Here is a 15452-nt window from a genome sequence, read left to right on the forward strand (position 1 = left end):
AGTGGCCTAGGGAACAGAACCGCCCAGAAATGGAATGCGGCTTTTTCCAATCCATCCATTTCAGCATTCAGAGCTAGCCAGTTTCCCTCCCAGATCTGTCAGGAAGAGAAAGAAGCGCAGGCACCTCCCCAACCAAGAGCTGGCCTACGTGAACATCAGTGGTAAAGAGGAACCACCTTCCTCACTCAGGGTTCTAGCCTACCTAAGTGCAGGGCATGGGAAAGGAGGAAAGCCAACATGTCCTCTTAGCCTGGCTCCAGTCACAGGCGACAACCTAACCATCGAGAGCCCCATTCTCAAGCTCTTCACTTGTGGTTTTGTTTCCAAACTTTCTCAGCAGGCATAGAAAGCCAGCAACCGTCCAGCTAGTCAGAAGGCCGAGGCAGAAGGATCATGAAGACAAGGTCAGCTTGGGCAATATAACTGTCTCTTACAGAAATAAATGAATGGATTTTGCACTCTCTGCCCAGTGTCATCGCTGTTGACTACATCCTGACAGAGGTCCTGAACAAGAAAATGGCGTAAGTGACAAGCCAGTGATACTTAAAACTATTTTGCCATATTTACAATCTTTGTCAACTTCATGAAATTCCCACATTTCTGATTTCCTCAAACACTTTTGTGAATGTATCAAAAACAAGTTTATTGCGGCAGGTGTGGTGGCGTATACCTAGAATTCCAGCACTCGGGAACTGAGGCAGGAGAATTGCCATGAGTTAAAGGGCCAACCTGGGCTGCATAATGAGTTTCAGACCAACCGAACAGTTTTTGTTTTGTTTTGTTTTGTTTTTGTTTTTTTCGAGACAGGGCTTCTCTGTGTAGCCTTGGCTGGCCTGGACTTCCTTTGTAGACCAGGCTGGCCTTGAATTTACAGAGATCAGCCTGCTGCCTCTGCCTCCGGAGTTCTGGGATTACAGGCATACGCCACTGCACCTGGCTCAGCCGAGACTATTGAGTGGTTTACCGTGATGCCTCCACCTCTCACAGAATACTTTGAATTTTATAATGTATCTACATTTATTATGTTCTTACATACATGCATGTACACACCCACATACACAAGCACACACAAAGGAATGTATTGAGCATGTGAACGTCACCCTTCAAAAATGTTCTGATGGGGGAAAAATGAGAAGCAATGTATGCAATGGGTTCCTGCCAACCAGCACAACAAGGTGTTCTGAGTACAGAAGGTGCAAAAGACACCAGCCTGGGAAGACTGTCAGCAGTGCGCCTAGAGATTTTAAAAAGAGACAACTAGCTATAACCCTTCTTAAGCAACACTCACAGTGCTGGCTAGCTTCCTGCATTCGTCAAGATATTAATGACCTTCTGATAACCAGCCTCTGGTGAACTCGTTTAAAAAACAAAGAGAGAGAAAGGGGGGGGGAAAGAAGAAGAAGAAGAAGAAAAAAAAAAAAAAGGCAGCCACAGTGGCGCACACCTTTAATCTGAGCACTCATCAGACGCAGGTGAATCTCTTGTGAGTTCGAGGCCAGCCTGGTCTACAAAGAGAGTTCCAGGACAGCCAGGGCTACACAGAGAACCCTGTCTTGAAAAATAAATAACAAAGAGAAGGAGCTGAAGAGAGAAGCTGGTGGTTAAGAGCGCCTCTTGAGAGGACCCAGATCCAGTTCCCAGCACCCACATGGCAGGTCACAGGTGTCTGTAACTCCAGTTCCAGGGAATCTAGTGCCCTCTTCTGGCTTCCTCAGGCACATAGCATGCACACACACACACACACACACACACACACACACACACACACACACACACACACACACACACGGAAGGCAAAACACCCATACACACTTGAAGGGCAGGGAGAAAAACTAAGCTGAGTGACACATGCCCAATAGGCAGATGCAGGCAAATCTGGTCTACATAGTAAGTTCCAGACGTGTGTGTGTGTGTGTGTGTGTGTGTGTGTGTGTGTGTGTGTGTGTGTGTGTGTACACTTTATGCTTCCCCAAAAGAACTGAACTCAAGACGCTGTGGAATCCTAAAGGATGACAAGGTTCCACCTTCATCTCAAGAAGCAAAAGCCAAAGGCTATAAAGAGTACTTTTGTACTGAGACCGCCGGATCTGCAGTGGTAGGGCATCTTTTCTTTTAAGAGCCCAGTATCCTGAGATAGCTCAACAGGTAAATGTACTTGCTACCAGTCCTGATAACCTGAGTTCAATCCCCACAGCCTGAATGAAGAAAGAAAAAAGAAACCCGGGTGTGGTGGTGCACATCTTTAATGCCAGCACTCAGGAGGGAGAGGCAGGTGGATCACTGAGTTCAAGGCCAACCTAGTCTACCAAGTGAGTCCAGGACAGCCAAGGCTACACAGAGAGACCCTGTCTTGAAAAAAAAAAAAAAAAGCTGGGCGTGGTGGTGCACGCCTTTAATCCCAGCACTTGGGAGGCAGAGGCAGGTGGATCGCTCTGAGTTCGAGGCTAGCCTGGTCTACACTGTGAGTCCATGACAGCCAAGGCTAAAACCAAAAACAAAAACAAAAAAAGAAAAGAAAAGAAAGAAAAAGAAAAACCAAAAAAAAAAAAAAAAAAAAAGAAAAGAAAAAGAAAACCAATTCCCAAAAGTTGTCTTCTGACCTCTACACAAATGCTATGGCACACTAAGATGATACCAACACATACACACACACACACACCGCACACACACCCCACACACCACAAGGACACACACATGAACACACATACACGCACACTACAACACTATAAATGTTAGAATCATAATAAGCTGAGGCGGGTATGATGGCGAACACCTGCAATTCCATCCCTAGGGAGGCAGAGTCGAGAGAGTCATCACAAGTTCAAGGCCAGCCTATTCTTTTTTTTGGTAGTGTGGGGGTGGGGGGTGAATTTGAGACAGAGTTTCTCTGTAGCTTTGGTTGTCCTGGACTTGCCTTATAGATCAGGCTGTCCTCAAATTCACAGCCTGCCTCCCCGAGTGCTGGGATTACAGGTGCGCACCACCACGCCCACTAAGGCTAGCCTATTCTACATAGCAAGTTTCAGACAGGTATGGCACACAGTGAGACTGTCTTTTTAAAAAAAAAGAAGAGGTTTTAATCTAGAAAAGTTGACAAGGTGGAAATTACTATCCTTTTTGGATTATTTTGGAGGAAAGACTCAGAGAGTACAGATTGAGAGCAAAACAGCAGGGTGGGTAGTACAGACCTTTGACCAGCACTTAGGAGGCAGGGGCAAGGGGAGGCCACATGAGGAGGCCTGAGCCACAGAATCAACACTGTATCAAAATAAGGAGGTAAACAAATAATAAATAAGTAGGAAAAACTTATACCTACAAACCAAAGGCAGCAGAAGACTCACCCATTAGAGAGAATTTGGTGTCCAAGAGCAAGAAGCTGAAATTCTAGTTGAACCAAACACACAGGGCCTGCATAAAGTAGGTGAGCAACAGTGTTGCTGAATATTGAGAAACAGAGCAGAGACAAATGAGCAGATATGCAAACTAAACTTTATTTATCACTTACTTCAAACAACCAGAAATCAGATGAGTAAAACAAAATCTCAGGTTACCTAAGCCCAGTTTCAGCATCCAAGCAAGACAAGACCCAAGCTGCCCCACATACTCATTCATTCTGTGTTGGAAACCAGGGTTTCTTACTCTAGGCAAGGGCTCTACCAGGCACAGGCTCACACCCCATAGTTCTAAGGCTAGCCTTGAACTCATGACCCTCCTGCTTCAGTTTATTCAGTGCTGAGATTACAAGTATGCACCATATGCCCAGCTGCTCTCGTTCTTAAAAACGGTTATTTGCACCACCCCCCCCCCCGGGAAGTACAGGGACCCAGATTCCAGTGTGCCCCCACGATGGGCACACATGCACGGCCAGTGTCCTGGCTCTGTAGGAGAGCCACAAGATGTCTTCAACGGATCTAAGAGAAGACAGCTCAGCCCTCTGGAGGGCTGTCAAAACTCCTTCCTTAGGACCAGGGAAACAGCTCAGAAGGTAAAAGTGTTTTCCATGCAAGTGGATCACTGTGATCTGCAGAACTCACAGTGGACAAAGAAAAGCAACTCTAGCTGTCCTGGAACTCAGAGATCCATCTGCCTCTTCCTCCTGCGTGCTGGGATTAAAGGTGTGCGCCACCACGTCTGACTCTAAACTGTAGCTTTTAATACGCCCTTTATATTTTTAATAAGGAGAAAAATTACTTTGAAATGATCACCGAGGGTTTGGTAAGACAGCTCACCAGGTAATAAATAGTACTTGCCACACAAGATTGACAACCTGAGTTTAATCCCCAGAGCCCACAGTAGGAAGAGAAAGCCAAGTCCACAAAGCTAACCTTTACATGTACAGAATGCTTGGAGTCCTAAGGCACATGTGTGCCCACATTCTGACATGCACACATGCATGCCCGCACGCACTCACACATACCCCAAATTAAAATTCTATTTTTAAGCCAAGTACAGTGGTACACCCCTGTAATCCCAGCACTCAGGAGGCAAAGGCAGGCAGGTCTCTGTGAATTCAAGCCAGCCTGGTCTACAAAGAGAGTCCAGGACAGCCAAGGCTACACAGAGAAATCCTGTCTTGAAAAAACAAAAATCAACTATAAAAATCCATTTTCAAAATGATCATGTAGGGATTTTCTATGGTGGTGACTTTTTTTTGTTTTTGTTTCTGTTTTTTGGTCTGTTCTGTTTTGGGGACAAGGTGTCACTTAGCACAGGCTGCTTCAGATTAACTATGTAGCTAAGGACGGCCTTGAACTTCCACTTCTCCTGCTTCTGCCGCCCAAGCACCAGAATTACAGGCAGATAGCACCTCTCCTCCTTTATGTAGTGCTGGAGAGGGAACATATGGCTTCATGTATATCACGCAAACATTCTACGAACTAAGCCACAATCCCCGCCCTAATAATCATCTAGTTCTGAAAACAAAATGAAGTTATCTGCCTTGAGTATCGTGTGCTTAGTCATTCCAGTGCAAAGCACAGAAAACAACCACTAAGGAATTTTGTACAAAACTCACAATCAAGCAGGGCACAATGGCACACACCTTTTGTCCCAGCACTAGGGAGTCAGAGGCAGGTGGATCTCTGAGTTCCAGGCCAGTCTGTCTACACAGTGAGTTCCAAGAAAGCCAGAGCTCTGTAGTGAGACCCTGTCTCAGAACGAAAACAAAAACAAAACCCACCACAATGAGCTAAAATAAACATAACTTTAGCACCATGTTCCTCAGGACCTAGCTCAGACAGCTCAGACATTACCCCTAAGCTCCCACCCAGCAACCTTCCTCTTGTCCTCCAAATCACAGCCAGGCAATTCTGCACCAAATTATAGACAACTTTGTGCTGCTTCCTAAAATTACATACACTGCTCCCTTTTTGCTAATTGTTTCATGTATACAAATGCCTTTTCTTCCCCAAATAAAATACGTGAATCACTTCAAAAACAAGGCTTGTTTGATTTTGCAATCATCTGTTCTCCAGTACTGCCGTTAAGCACTCAGGCAGCAGCCAGCACACTGGGCCTGAACAGTCTCACTCCCTGAGCACCGAGTGCTTCCAAACCACACCCCATGAGTTTGTGCACTGAGCTGTGGGCCTGAGCTGCTACCTACTGCTTCTCCAGTACCCTGGGATGGTCACCTAGCCAGTCACCGGTCCACAGCAGCCAAGAGCTCTCTTGCTGCTCAGCCCCTGGCCTGCCTTACAAGCTAGGCCTCTGTGGGCTCCACTGCCTGACATGCTCCTGCCACCACTCCCAAAAGAAAGGAGTTGTTCACACAAGACCATGCAGCTCGGTTGGTGCCCTCATTTAATCAGGCTGCTGCAAATGGCTGGCCAAAAGCAATAAGGGCATGACTGAGAGACTGTGGGAGTTTAATATAAAAAAATTAATAAAAAAGGAGGGGGGAAGGAGAAAGGGTCTACCTTTTAATAGGGCCCTAATTACCCAACTCACAGGATCAGCCCAAATGAGATGGGAGTTTATTTCGGGTTTTTTTTTAATTATTGTTTTTTTTATATATATATAAATTGCTGCTATGTGTTTTCTTTCCTCTGAGCAATTATGCAGTAAGTACGTAAAGAGGAGAAAAAATATTAATTAAATATAAGGTAATTGTAGAGTTGGCCTGGAGAGAATGAGTCTGAACTCTGGACGATCACAGGCTACCAGGGTTTGAAGACTGCTCAGGGGCTCCCAGAAAAGAAAGAAATAACATAACCAACCAACAGGCAGGCACACAGTGCAGCAGAAGAAGCCGCATTCGGAACCCTGCACAGCACAGGCCTGCAGGGCTCCCCAAACCCACAAGCTAGCCAGCATAAGACACTCTCGGCTTCCTAAGAGCTTTTCCGTTGTGCTCCCAAAAGACAGCCTGGTCTCTCTCTGACGATAGAGAGCCAAACCAGGAAGTTTCAAAAGAGCCTGCAGCAAAAAGGGATAGAAAAGGACCACTGTGCAAATCACAACTTCAGCCTAAAAGGCTTGGAGGCAGACCACAGAGCACACACAGCAGCCTGGCAGAGCAAAGCATCCTAAGAAGACCCAGGCCATAGGAAGAGAGTGAAAAGAGGTGCTACAGAAGTGCCAGGATGTCAGCCACAACTGGAGACAGAAGGAGACATGAATAACAGCACCAATCCCCTGGGAAAGACGAGGCGCTTGTGTCCTCTGGGTCTATCTGCAGCTCAACCAGAGCCATCTGACCCTCAACCTCTGCCTAGAAACCCTCAGAACGTGCTAGAACCTGGCCCTGTTCATACCAGCCAAAGACGTCACATCATTCCCTCCAACTCGGCCAAGACAAGAGTGAAGAAAGAGGAGAGACTACACGGGCTGCCGAAACAAAGCCTGGGCAGTGCGCCCCTGTGCCCATTAGCTATCAGCACTCCAAGAGAGGAAAGGCTTGGCAAAGTTAAACCGAGTGCTGGCGTGAACCTAAAACCGATCTGGTTTGCACAGAGCCGGTCTTACTACCCAGCCCACAGGATTTCCATCAAGTCCTGAAATGCCAAACGATGAAAGCAGGGCAGGCAGGCAGGCAGGCAGGCAAGGACTCTCGGCTCAGACCACCAAAGCAAAAACACTGTGCAAAGAGAATTGCTTAGCTGAACGTGGTGCTGCCTCTCCTAATCCCAGCCCTCATGAGGCTGTGACAAGGGAAGTGCTGTGAGCATGAAGCCAGCGTAGGCCACATAGTGAGTTCAAGGACAGACTGGGCTATAGCCTGTGACCCTCCTTGTTTAAAAAAAAAAAAAAAAAGGCTCTTTGGCTTACAGCAAGCCTCTTTCCTGTCAGTCTACAATACTATGGGTGATGCCTATCACAGAATGAACCACAGACCAGGCAAGACTAGAACTTTCCTCCTACCTGCTCCTTAAAGGGCACCTTGGGTGTGTCACTGAGAAGCAAAGAGTGTCTATCTCAGAGTTCTGATAATCAGAACCCTGGGTGTCACCTAATTTTATCTTCAGCAGCAAGCAAAGTGCTGCATGGCTGCCAGGGTGGGTGCTCCCGGTTCCAGAAAAAGACCAAAGAGGCCTTGTTAAATCCCTTTGCAGAAGTTAGAGGTCAAAGGTCAGGGGCACGGCATCTCCTGGTAACACCTCCTAGCGCACTGCTGGCGCACAGCCACAGCTCCTCAGCTCCTTCACACTCACACACGCTTTAGTTATTTGAAAAGAACCCTGTGTGCCTTTCGTACTTACCAGCGGCTCTCGAGGCACCACATTTTCACTTCCTGGAGAACTGCTTGGCTGCAAAGAAAAACAGAAACAAAAATAAGATCACAGTGCCACCCAATGGACATCAGAAAAACAAGCAGTGCACCCAGGTCTCTCCTCTCCACAGGCTCTGGTAAGAAGCAGCTGCAAGTCTGAATTTGCAGACTGTTTCTGGGTTCACAGTTGTGGTCCCTCATGAACAGGGCTTGCTTTTGCTCAAGAGAACCAAGGATCAAACGACCAAGGACCAGAGAGTTGGGAGCCATCACAAAAAAGACTGAAAAAGGCCGAAGGAGAAACCTACATTTCTTTTTACCACCTTCCCAGGTGGAATGAGCTACAGAGCAGAGCAAAAGTATAGAACCAAAGGCAGCCACAGAGGGCCTTAGCTACCCATGCTAGGGGTTTTACTCTACCTCCAGGGCTCCACATAGCCCAGGCTGACCTCAAATTCACTGTGTAACTGAGTGTGACCTTAAACTCCTGACCTTCTTGCCTCCACCTACTGGTTAAGAACTGCCTGTCACAAAGAACCCTACTTCAGGGTGTCTTTCATGGAAATAATCTAGTGACAAGCTAAGAGATAAACAGCCCAACCTATGCGCAAGCAAACAGCACTGTGACCAGACGGTCAGGCTCCCACCTTCTGGGCCACAGCCTTCGTCTCACACCTTCAACCCAATACCACACTGGCCAAAAAAACTCAGAGCCGGAATGTAGGGCTAAAGCAACACACAAATCTCTAAAAGGATAAGACAAGCAGCCTGCCCAAGTGAGTTGTGTTTAGTTTATTGCTACTGGCGTTAGAGTCAATTGTCAATTTTCTACAGGTAAAATCCAGACACATGCACTTAATATGTGTCCCAGGAGCCAGCCTCCATTCCTCTCCCAGCTAGTTCAGATGGCCTGTACCTTTAGCATACCGGTCCCTGTCTGCCTAGCAACCTATGGCATCATTACCCATCTGCCACTAGGTGGGTCCCTGCCCAGTATGCTAACAGTACCAGCCTCCTGTGAAAAGGACAGAAGCTGGGAGAGGAGAGAGTCTAGAGAAAGCTCCTAAAGACTGCTTACCTCAGAGCTGCCTGCCACCACACAAAAGGCGCCTGACAGTGCCAAGGCCTCTCTCTATCCAGAGTCCTAACCTAAGAGTGTCACCATCCCAAGACCAGAGTGGCTGGGCAGCTTGAAACAGTTACTGGAGGTCAGTCCCCATACCTGAGTGGCCTTTCTCTCCCCACCCACCCGACCCTCCACCCCCAGCACCCTCCCAGGCATCAACAGCTAGTTCGGACATTTAGCTCTCTGGGTCAGACCCCTGGCCTCCCCTTAGACTGCTCCCTGCCGTGCTCTTCCACGCTGCTGCGAGCCCTTCTTAAGAGCCCCTCGCCCTCACTCCCCGAAGGCACTTGTCTCCTCTGCCACTCTGCTCCTCTAACTAGCCCAGGAGTCGACCCTGTACTTGTATTCACCTGTGCTGTCATCGCTTTGCTCCAGGCCTCCAGAATCACTTGCCTGGACCACTGCAAATGCTTTCTAGTCAGCTGACCTGGGTTCATACTGGCTCTCTTCCAATCCCCCTTCCACAACATAAGAGGCAAATCGTTGATAAAGGAAAACGCGGGTCATCTCCCTGACATCCACCCCCAGAAGCAACATCATCAATAGCTTCTTACTGTTCTCAGAGGACAAGAAAAAGCGCCTCGGTGCAGTGCTGGAAGCCTCTCGTCTACTCTACCCACACCTCAGCTCTCATGTGTTGCTTGAACGCCCAAGCTCTGTCCAGAACAGACATGCTGGCTTCTGCTGTGTCAAGGGGCTTTGCACAGGCTGTAGTTTCCTCTCCTCCCAGACACTCTAACACCCTTCAGAGCCAGCTAAGGCCCTGCCCCCAGGACACACTCCTTCTAAGGCAAGCTTGATTAGGTCAGGTCTCCCAGCCACACTCATGTGGCACTGCATTTCTCTTCACCAAGAAAAAAACTGAGGGAGTGGGAGACATGACTCAGCAGTTAGGAACATGGCTGTCCTTGCAGAAGACTCAGGTCCAGTCCATAGCACCCACATGGCGCTCACAATCACCTCTAACCCCAGTTCCAGGGGATCCAATGCCCTCTTCTGGCCTCCGCGGGCACCATGGACACATGTGGTACACAAACATACATACTGGCATACATACGCTAATACACAAATAAATACAAATATTAAACTTTTTTGAGACATAGTCTGTCTGTGTAGCCAGTAGCTCTGGTTGTCCTGAAACCGTCTCTGAAGACCAGGCTGGCTTTGAACTCAGAAACCCACCTGCCTTTGCATGGGATTTTTTTTTTTAATAAAGAAGATGAATGTGCTGGCAAAGCTCGTAATTCCAGCACTAACTAAGACTAAGAAGGGAGGCCAACCTAGGTGACAGCATGAGGCCTGTCTCAGAAAGGAAAAGGGGAGGGGGAGAAGGAAAGGAAAAAGGAGTCAAGAAAACAAGCAGAGAAGAAAAGGGACAAGTGAGGGAGAGAGGTGGGGAGGGGAGGGGAGGGGAAGGGAGGGGAGGGAGGGGAAGGGGAAGCAAAAGGAGGGGAGGGAAGGGAAGGGAAAGGAAGGGGAGGGAATGGGAAGGGAGGGGAGGGGAAGGGAGGGGAGGGAGGGGAAGGGGAGGAGAGGGGAGGGGAGGGGAGGGGAAGGGAAGGAAGGGAAGGGAAAGGGAAGGGAGGGGAGGGGAGGGAAGAGAATGGGAACGGAGGGGAGGGGAGGGGAGGGAAGGGAGGGGAGGGAAGGGAAGGGAAGGGAGGGGAGGGGAGGGGAGGGAACGGAATGGGAAGGGAGGGGAGGGGAGGGGAGGGAAGGGAGGGGAGGGAAGGGAATGGGAAGGGAGGGGAAGGGAGGGAAGGGAATGGGAAGAGAGGGGAGGGGAGGGGAAGGGAGGGGAGGGAAAGGAAGGGGAAGGGAAGGGAGGGGAGGGAAGGGAATGGGAAGGGAGGGAGGGGAGGGAAGGGAATGGGAAGAGAGGGGAGGGGAGGGGAAGGGAGGGGAGGGAAAGGAAGGGGAAGGGAAGGGAGGGGAGGGGAGGGAAGGGAAGGGAATGGGAAGGGAAGGGAGGGGAGGGGAGGGGAGAGGAGGGAAGGGAAGGGGAAGGGAAGGGAGGGGAGGGGAAGGGAGGGGAAGGGAAGGGAGGGGAGGGGAAGGGAGGGGAAGGGAAGGGAGGGGAGGGGAGGGGAGGGGAAGGGAAGGGAGGGGAGGGGAAGGGAGGGGAAGGGAGGGGAGGGCAAAGAGCCCAGGGTGAAGGTCACTGGTGAAGCAGCACACAGATCAGTTGTTGTAACCCACTAACTCAGAGGCTCTCCTATTCCTGCTCACCACCTTCCAGAGGCTTCCTTCAATGCTAACATCCACCTAGCTCCTTCTTCACTGAATTCTCACACTAAGATTACAGACTTATTGCTGATGAAGAAACAAAAGCAAAGGAAGTCACATAACTCACCCCACAGCCTCGGCAGCGGTAGTATCACAGGGATTTGCACATGTCTAGCTAAATTAAATAATCAAATTTTGCTTCAATCATATGTTATTAAGCCGCAGCCTTAATTTAATGCCACCCATAAGTAATAATGTAGCCTATTTGAGCAGACAAGACAACCGTCAGTGAGATGGTTCGGTGGGTAAGGGCACTTGCCACCAAGCCTGAGCACACACAATGAAGAGCTCAACTCCTACACGCTATCCTCTAACATGAACACACATGTGAGCTCAAATGCACACATAAAAATATGTAAATAGGGCTGGAGAGATGGCTCAGAGGTTAAGAACACTGTCTGTTCTTCCAAAGGTCCTGAGTTCAATTCCCAGCAACCACATGGTGACTCACAACCATCTATAATGAGATCTGGTGCCCTCTTCTGGTATGCAGCCAGAGCACTGTATACATAATAAATAATCTTTTTTTTTAATGTAAATAAATAAATGCTGAAATGTGTTCAAAATGAACACAAACAGCTTTAGTATTTAAGAAGTCTCATTCTTAACCTAAAATTTTATTCTTGAGATACAGCTAATTACTGTGAAGCACTATCAAGAAACTTCGCCAGGCAGGGCGCATGCCTTTAATCCCAGCACTTGAGAGGCAGAGGCAGGCAGATCTCTGTGAGTTCAAAACCAGCCTGGTCTACAAAGCGAGTCTAGGACAGCCAGGACTACACGGAGAAACCCTGTCTCGAAAAACCAAAAAAAAAAAAAAAAAAAAAAGAAAGAAAGAAAAGAAAGAAAACAAAAACAAAAAACAAGGTGGATGTTCTTCAGAATGACACCCATCATGGCAGATCTTTGGCCTCTACATGCACACATCTGCATACATACATGTGACACACACACACACAAACATTATTTTAAATAATAATAATAACAACAATAGCACAGTGGAAGACCTGTACTATGACAGACACAAAGGTGTGCCCTCACTCTTGCTGTGGAGCTGCTGACCTCCCCTGCTGGGTAACCTGCCAAGTGTTTACCTCACTGCACAGCAAAGGCCAACCTGGCAAGAGTTCATGAACTTGAGCAATGGGAGAGCCTCCAAGTCCACGAACAGAAGTCAGGGTCACTCTCCATATGAAGTCTATAGAAACAGCTCTTTGCTGGGAAGAATAAGAGCCAATGGAACAAATTCTCTGAGACAGGGTGTGTGGAGAGGGTTTGCGTGAACGGGGGCACTGACAGCATGCTGCTAGTCTCGGCTGGGCCTCGGTTTCCTCAGCCATGGGAATGATTCCACAACACATATTTGAGTGAAAGAAATAAAAATCCTATGAAGCCAGCCCTCTGTTCCCCACTTCTCTCTGGGATGGAGTAACAGGGTGAGGTTTATTCCCCAGCAGGTGCAAGGCTTGCAAGACTATGTTCCTGCAACAGATACAGAACAGCAGGAAGCATCTCGTCCTTAAACCACTGTGGCTTTCTGCCATGGGGGACAGTTCAGACAAAGAGGAGGATGCCAGGCACCGCATGCCAATCTCTGTGTGTTGAAGAGTCAGAGACCAGATTTCAGGAAGGCTAAAGCAGGAGAAAGTCACAAGGTCGAATTCCAAAGAAAGCTATTCAGAAAGAAAGTTCCAGAAATCCACATGGAGGTTCCTTTGAGACTTTGCTCAATTCTAACATCTGTGTGTACCAGGTAAAATTCCAGGAAGGTAAAAAAAAAAAAAAGTGAGGAGGAAAAGCTGTGAGCTGAGAATTCTCAGGTGAATTCTCAGGTGCTCAAAAAGGCTCAGGATCCTTGTCAAAATACAGTGTCGTGCTTACTCAGGGCATTCCAGAAACACCTGAAAAGCCCTCATCTTGGGGACAGAGGGAGCTGCCAAGGTATCCACAGAGCTCGAGGGGCTGGAGCGATGGGTCGGTGATGAAGAGCATTTGTGCAATCACAGAGACCAGAGCTGCAACTCTGGCACCCATGACACAGGCCCAGGGATCCCTCCATACATACTTGCAACCCCAGCTCTGAGGGACAGACAGACAGAAGGACCACTGGGGCTTCCAACACAGGCTTAAGGTGACACCCACTTCAAAAGAATAGGCAGAATGACTAAAGAGGACCCTCTTCTGGCTTTGACTTCAGCACACAAACAAATCCAAAGAAGGAAGGAAGGAAGGAAGAAGAAAGGGAGGAAGGGGAAAGGAGGACAAGAAGAGCAGGACTTGAAGGAATCACAACCTTGCCTTCAGAATAAAGCCCAACATTCTTTAAAGACCACAAACCCAGCCCAGTGTGTTGCCACACACCTGTAACACTTATCATTCAAGAGGCTGAGATGGACAGATCCTGAGTTCAAGGCTAGCCTAGGCTACATAACAAGATTGTTTCAAACAAACAAGCGAAACCCCCACAAAAGAGGGCAAGTAAGAGAGCTCAATGAGAAAGGGTGCTTGCTACCCTGACAACCTGAGTTCAATTTCTAGAATCACAAGGTAGAAAGAACTGGTTCCTCCTGCAAGTCCCCTGACCTCCACACACCAAACACATACACTAAATAAATTCATAATAATTTGGGTTTTAAAAATACACAAAATCAGCCGGGTGTGGTGGCGCACGCCTTTAATCCCAGCACTCGGGAGGCAGAGGCAGGTGGATCGCTGTGAGTTCGAGGCCAGCCTGGTCTACAAAGTGAGTCCAGGATGGCCAAGACTACACAAAGAAACCCTGTCTCGAAAAACCAAAAAAAAAAAAAAAAAAAAACCACAAAATCACAAAATCGGCCAGGCGTGATGGTGCACACCTTTAATTCCAGCACTTGGGAGGCAGAGACAGGCAGATCTCTGTGAGTTTGAGGCTAGCCCAGTCTACAAATTGAGTCCTGGACAGCCAGGACTAATCAGAGAAACCCTGTCTTGAAGGAAAAAAAATTTTTTAATGCACAAAATTCAGATCCTAAACACAAAATTCATAACAGTAGAGGTAAATTTTACAATAGCCAGCATCCCGTCAGAATTCTCTGTACAGCATGGTGCTAGAAGACTAGTAATTCCAGCACCTTCAGATGGAGGCAGGAGGATGAGGAGTTCAATCCCAGCCTTTACTACACAGAAAGTTCAAAGACAACCTGGGCTACAAAGATCCTAGAGAGAGGGAGGAATAAGGGGAGGAAGAGGAACAGGGAGCAAAACAAGGGGACGGGGAGAGAATAAATGACCATGAATAGTTTTTTTTTTTTTAAACATTTATTTATTTATTTATTATGTATACAGTGCTGTCTGCATGTACACCTGAAGGCCAGAAGAAGGCATCAGATAACATTACAGATGGTTGTGAGCCATCATGTGGTTGCTGGGAATTGAACTCAGGACCTCTGGAACAGCAGACAGTGCTTTTAACCTCTGAGCCATCTCTCCGGCCCCATGACCATGAATAGTTATACTCAAGTACATAAGGGAAACACGCACTGTGAACCGGAGAAGCAGCTCAGTGGTTAAGAACACTTGCTGCTCTTGCAGAGGACTGTGGTTCAGGACTCAACATCTGCACAGGGGCTCACAACCACCTATAATGAGATCTGGTGCCCTCTTCTGGCCTGCAGATGTACATGAAGGCAGAACACTACACATAACAATAAATAAATCTTTTAAAAGAGATGTTAATGGGCGGTAGTGGCACACGCCTTTAATCCCAGCACTCGGGAGGCAGAGGCAGGCGGATTGTTCTAAATTCGAGGCCAGCCTGGTCTACAAAGTTAGTCCAGGACAGCCAAGGCTACACAGAGAAACCTTGTCTCGAGAAAAAAAAAAAAAAGAAAACAAAAACTTAAAAAAAAAAAAAAAAAGAGAGAGAGAGAGATGTTAAAATAAAATAGCTCTTCTGGATATGAAAAATGTCATATAAAATAAAAATAAGTCCTTTGTGGGTGGCAGTGAACCTAAAGAGCTGTTTTGGTATCAGGCTGCACAGTGGCCTCCCCTCCACAGACCTCTGGTCTCCTGCAGCACGAGCCACGAAGCACCTAAAGCAATTGTCCATTGTAAGATCAAGTCCCAGCTGCCCACCACAAGCTGCTCCCACCCGAGGGCCCCCACAACTTTCTCTAGAGGCGGGCCCAGGCCTTGCCAAACTCCAGAAGAGAACTGAAAAGAAAAATTTTAAAGAATAAATATGAAAACGAGGGAGCTAGAGAGATGGCTCAGCAGGTAAGAGTGCGCGGCTCCCACATGAGGACACACCCCAAATCCCTGTCAAAGTGCTGGGGCGGCGCCCACTGT

At 47.9% G+C, this 15452-nt stretch overlaps 1 protein-coding gene across 1 annotated transcript in view; it reads right to left on the reverse strand.

The window, feature by feature from the left end:
- The window catches only part of Pex14 (peroxisomal biogenesis factor 14), a 131344-nt gene that overhangs the window by 107025 nt on the left and 8867 nt on the right, over positions 1-15452 (reverse strand). The window contains exon 2 of the mRNA XM_051172170.1: positions 7701-7748. Within this exon, the coding sequence (XP_051028127.1) occupies positions 7701-7748 (48 nt within the window). The remainder of the gene's footprint in view (positions 1-7700; positions 7749-15452) is intronic.

This window comes from Acomys russatus, chromosome 29 (assembly GCF_903995435.1).
Source record: "Acomys russatus chromosome 29, mAcoRus1.1, whole genome shotgun sequence".
NCBI lineage: Eukaryota > Metazoa > Chordata > Mammalia > Rodentia > Muridae > Acomys > Acomys russatus.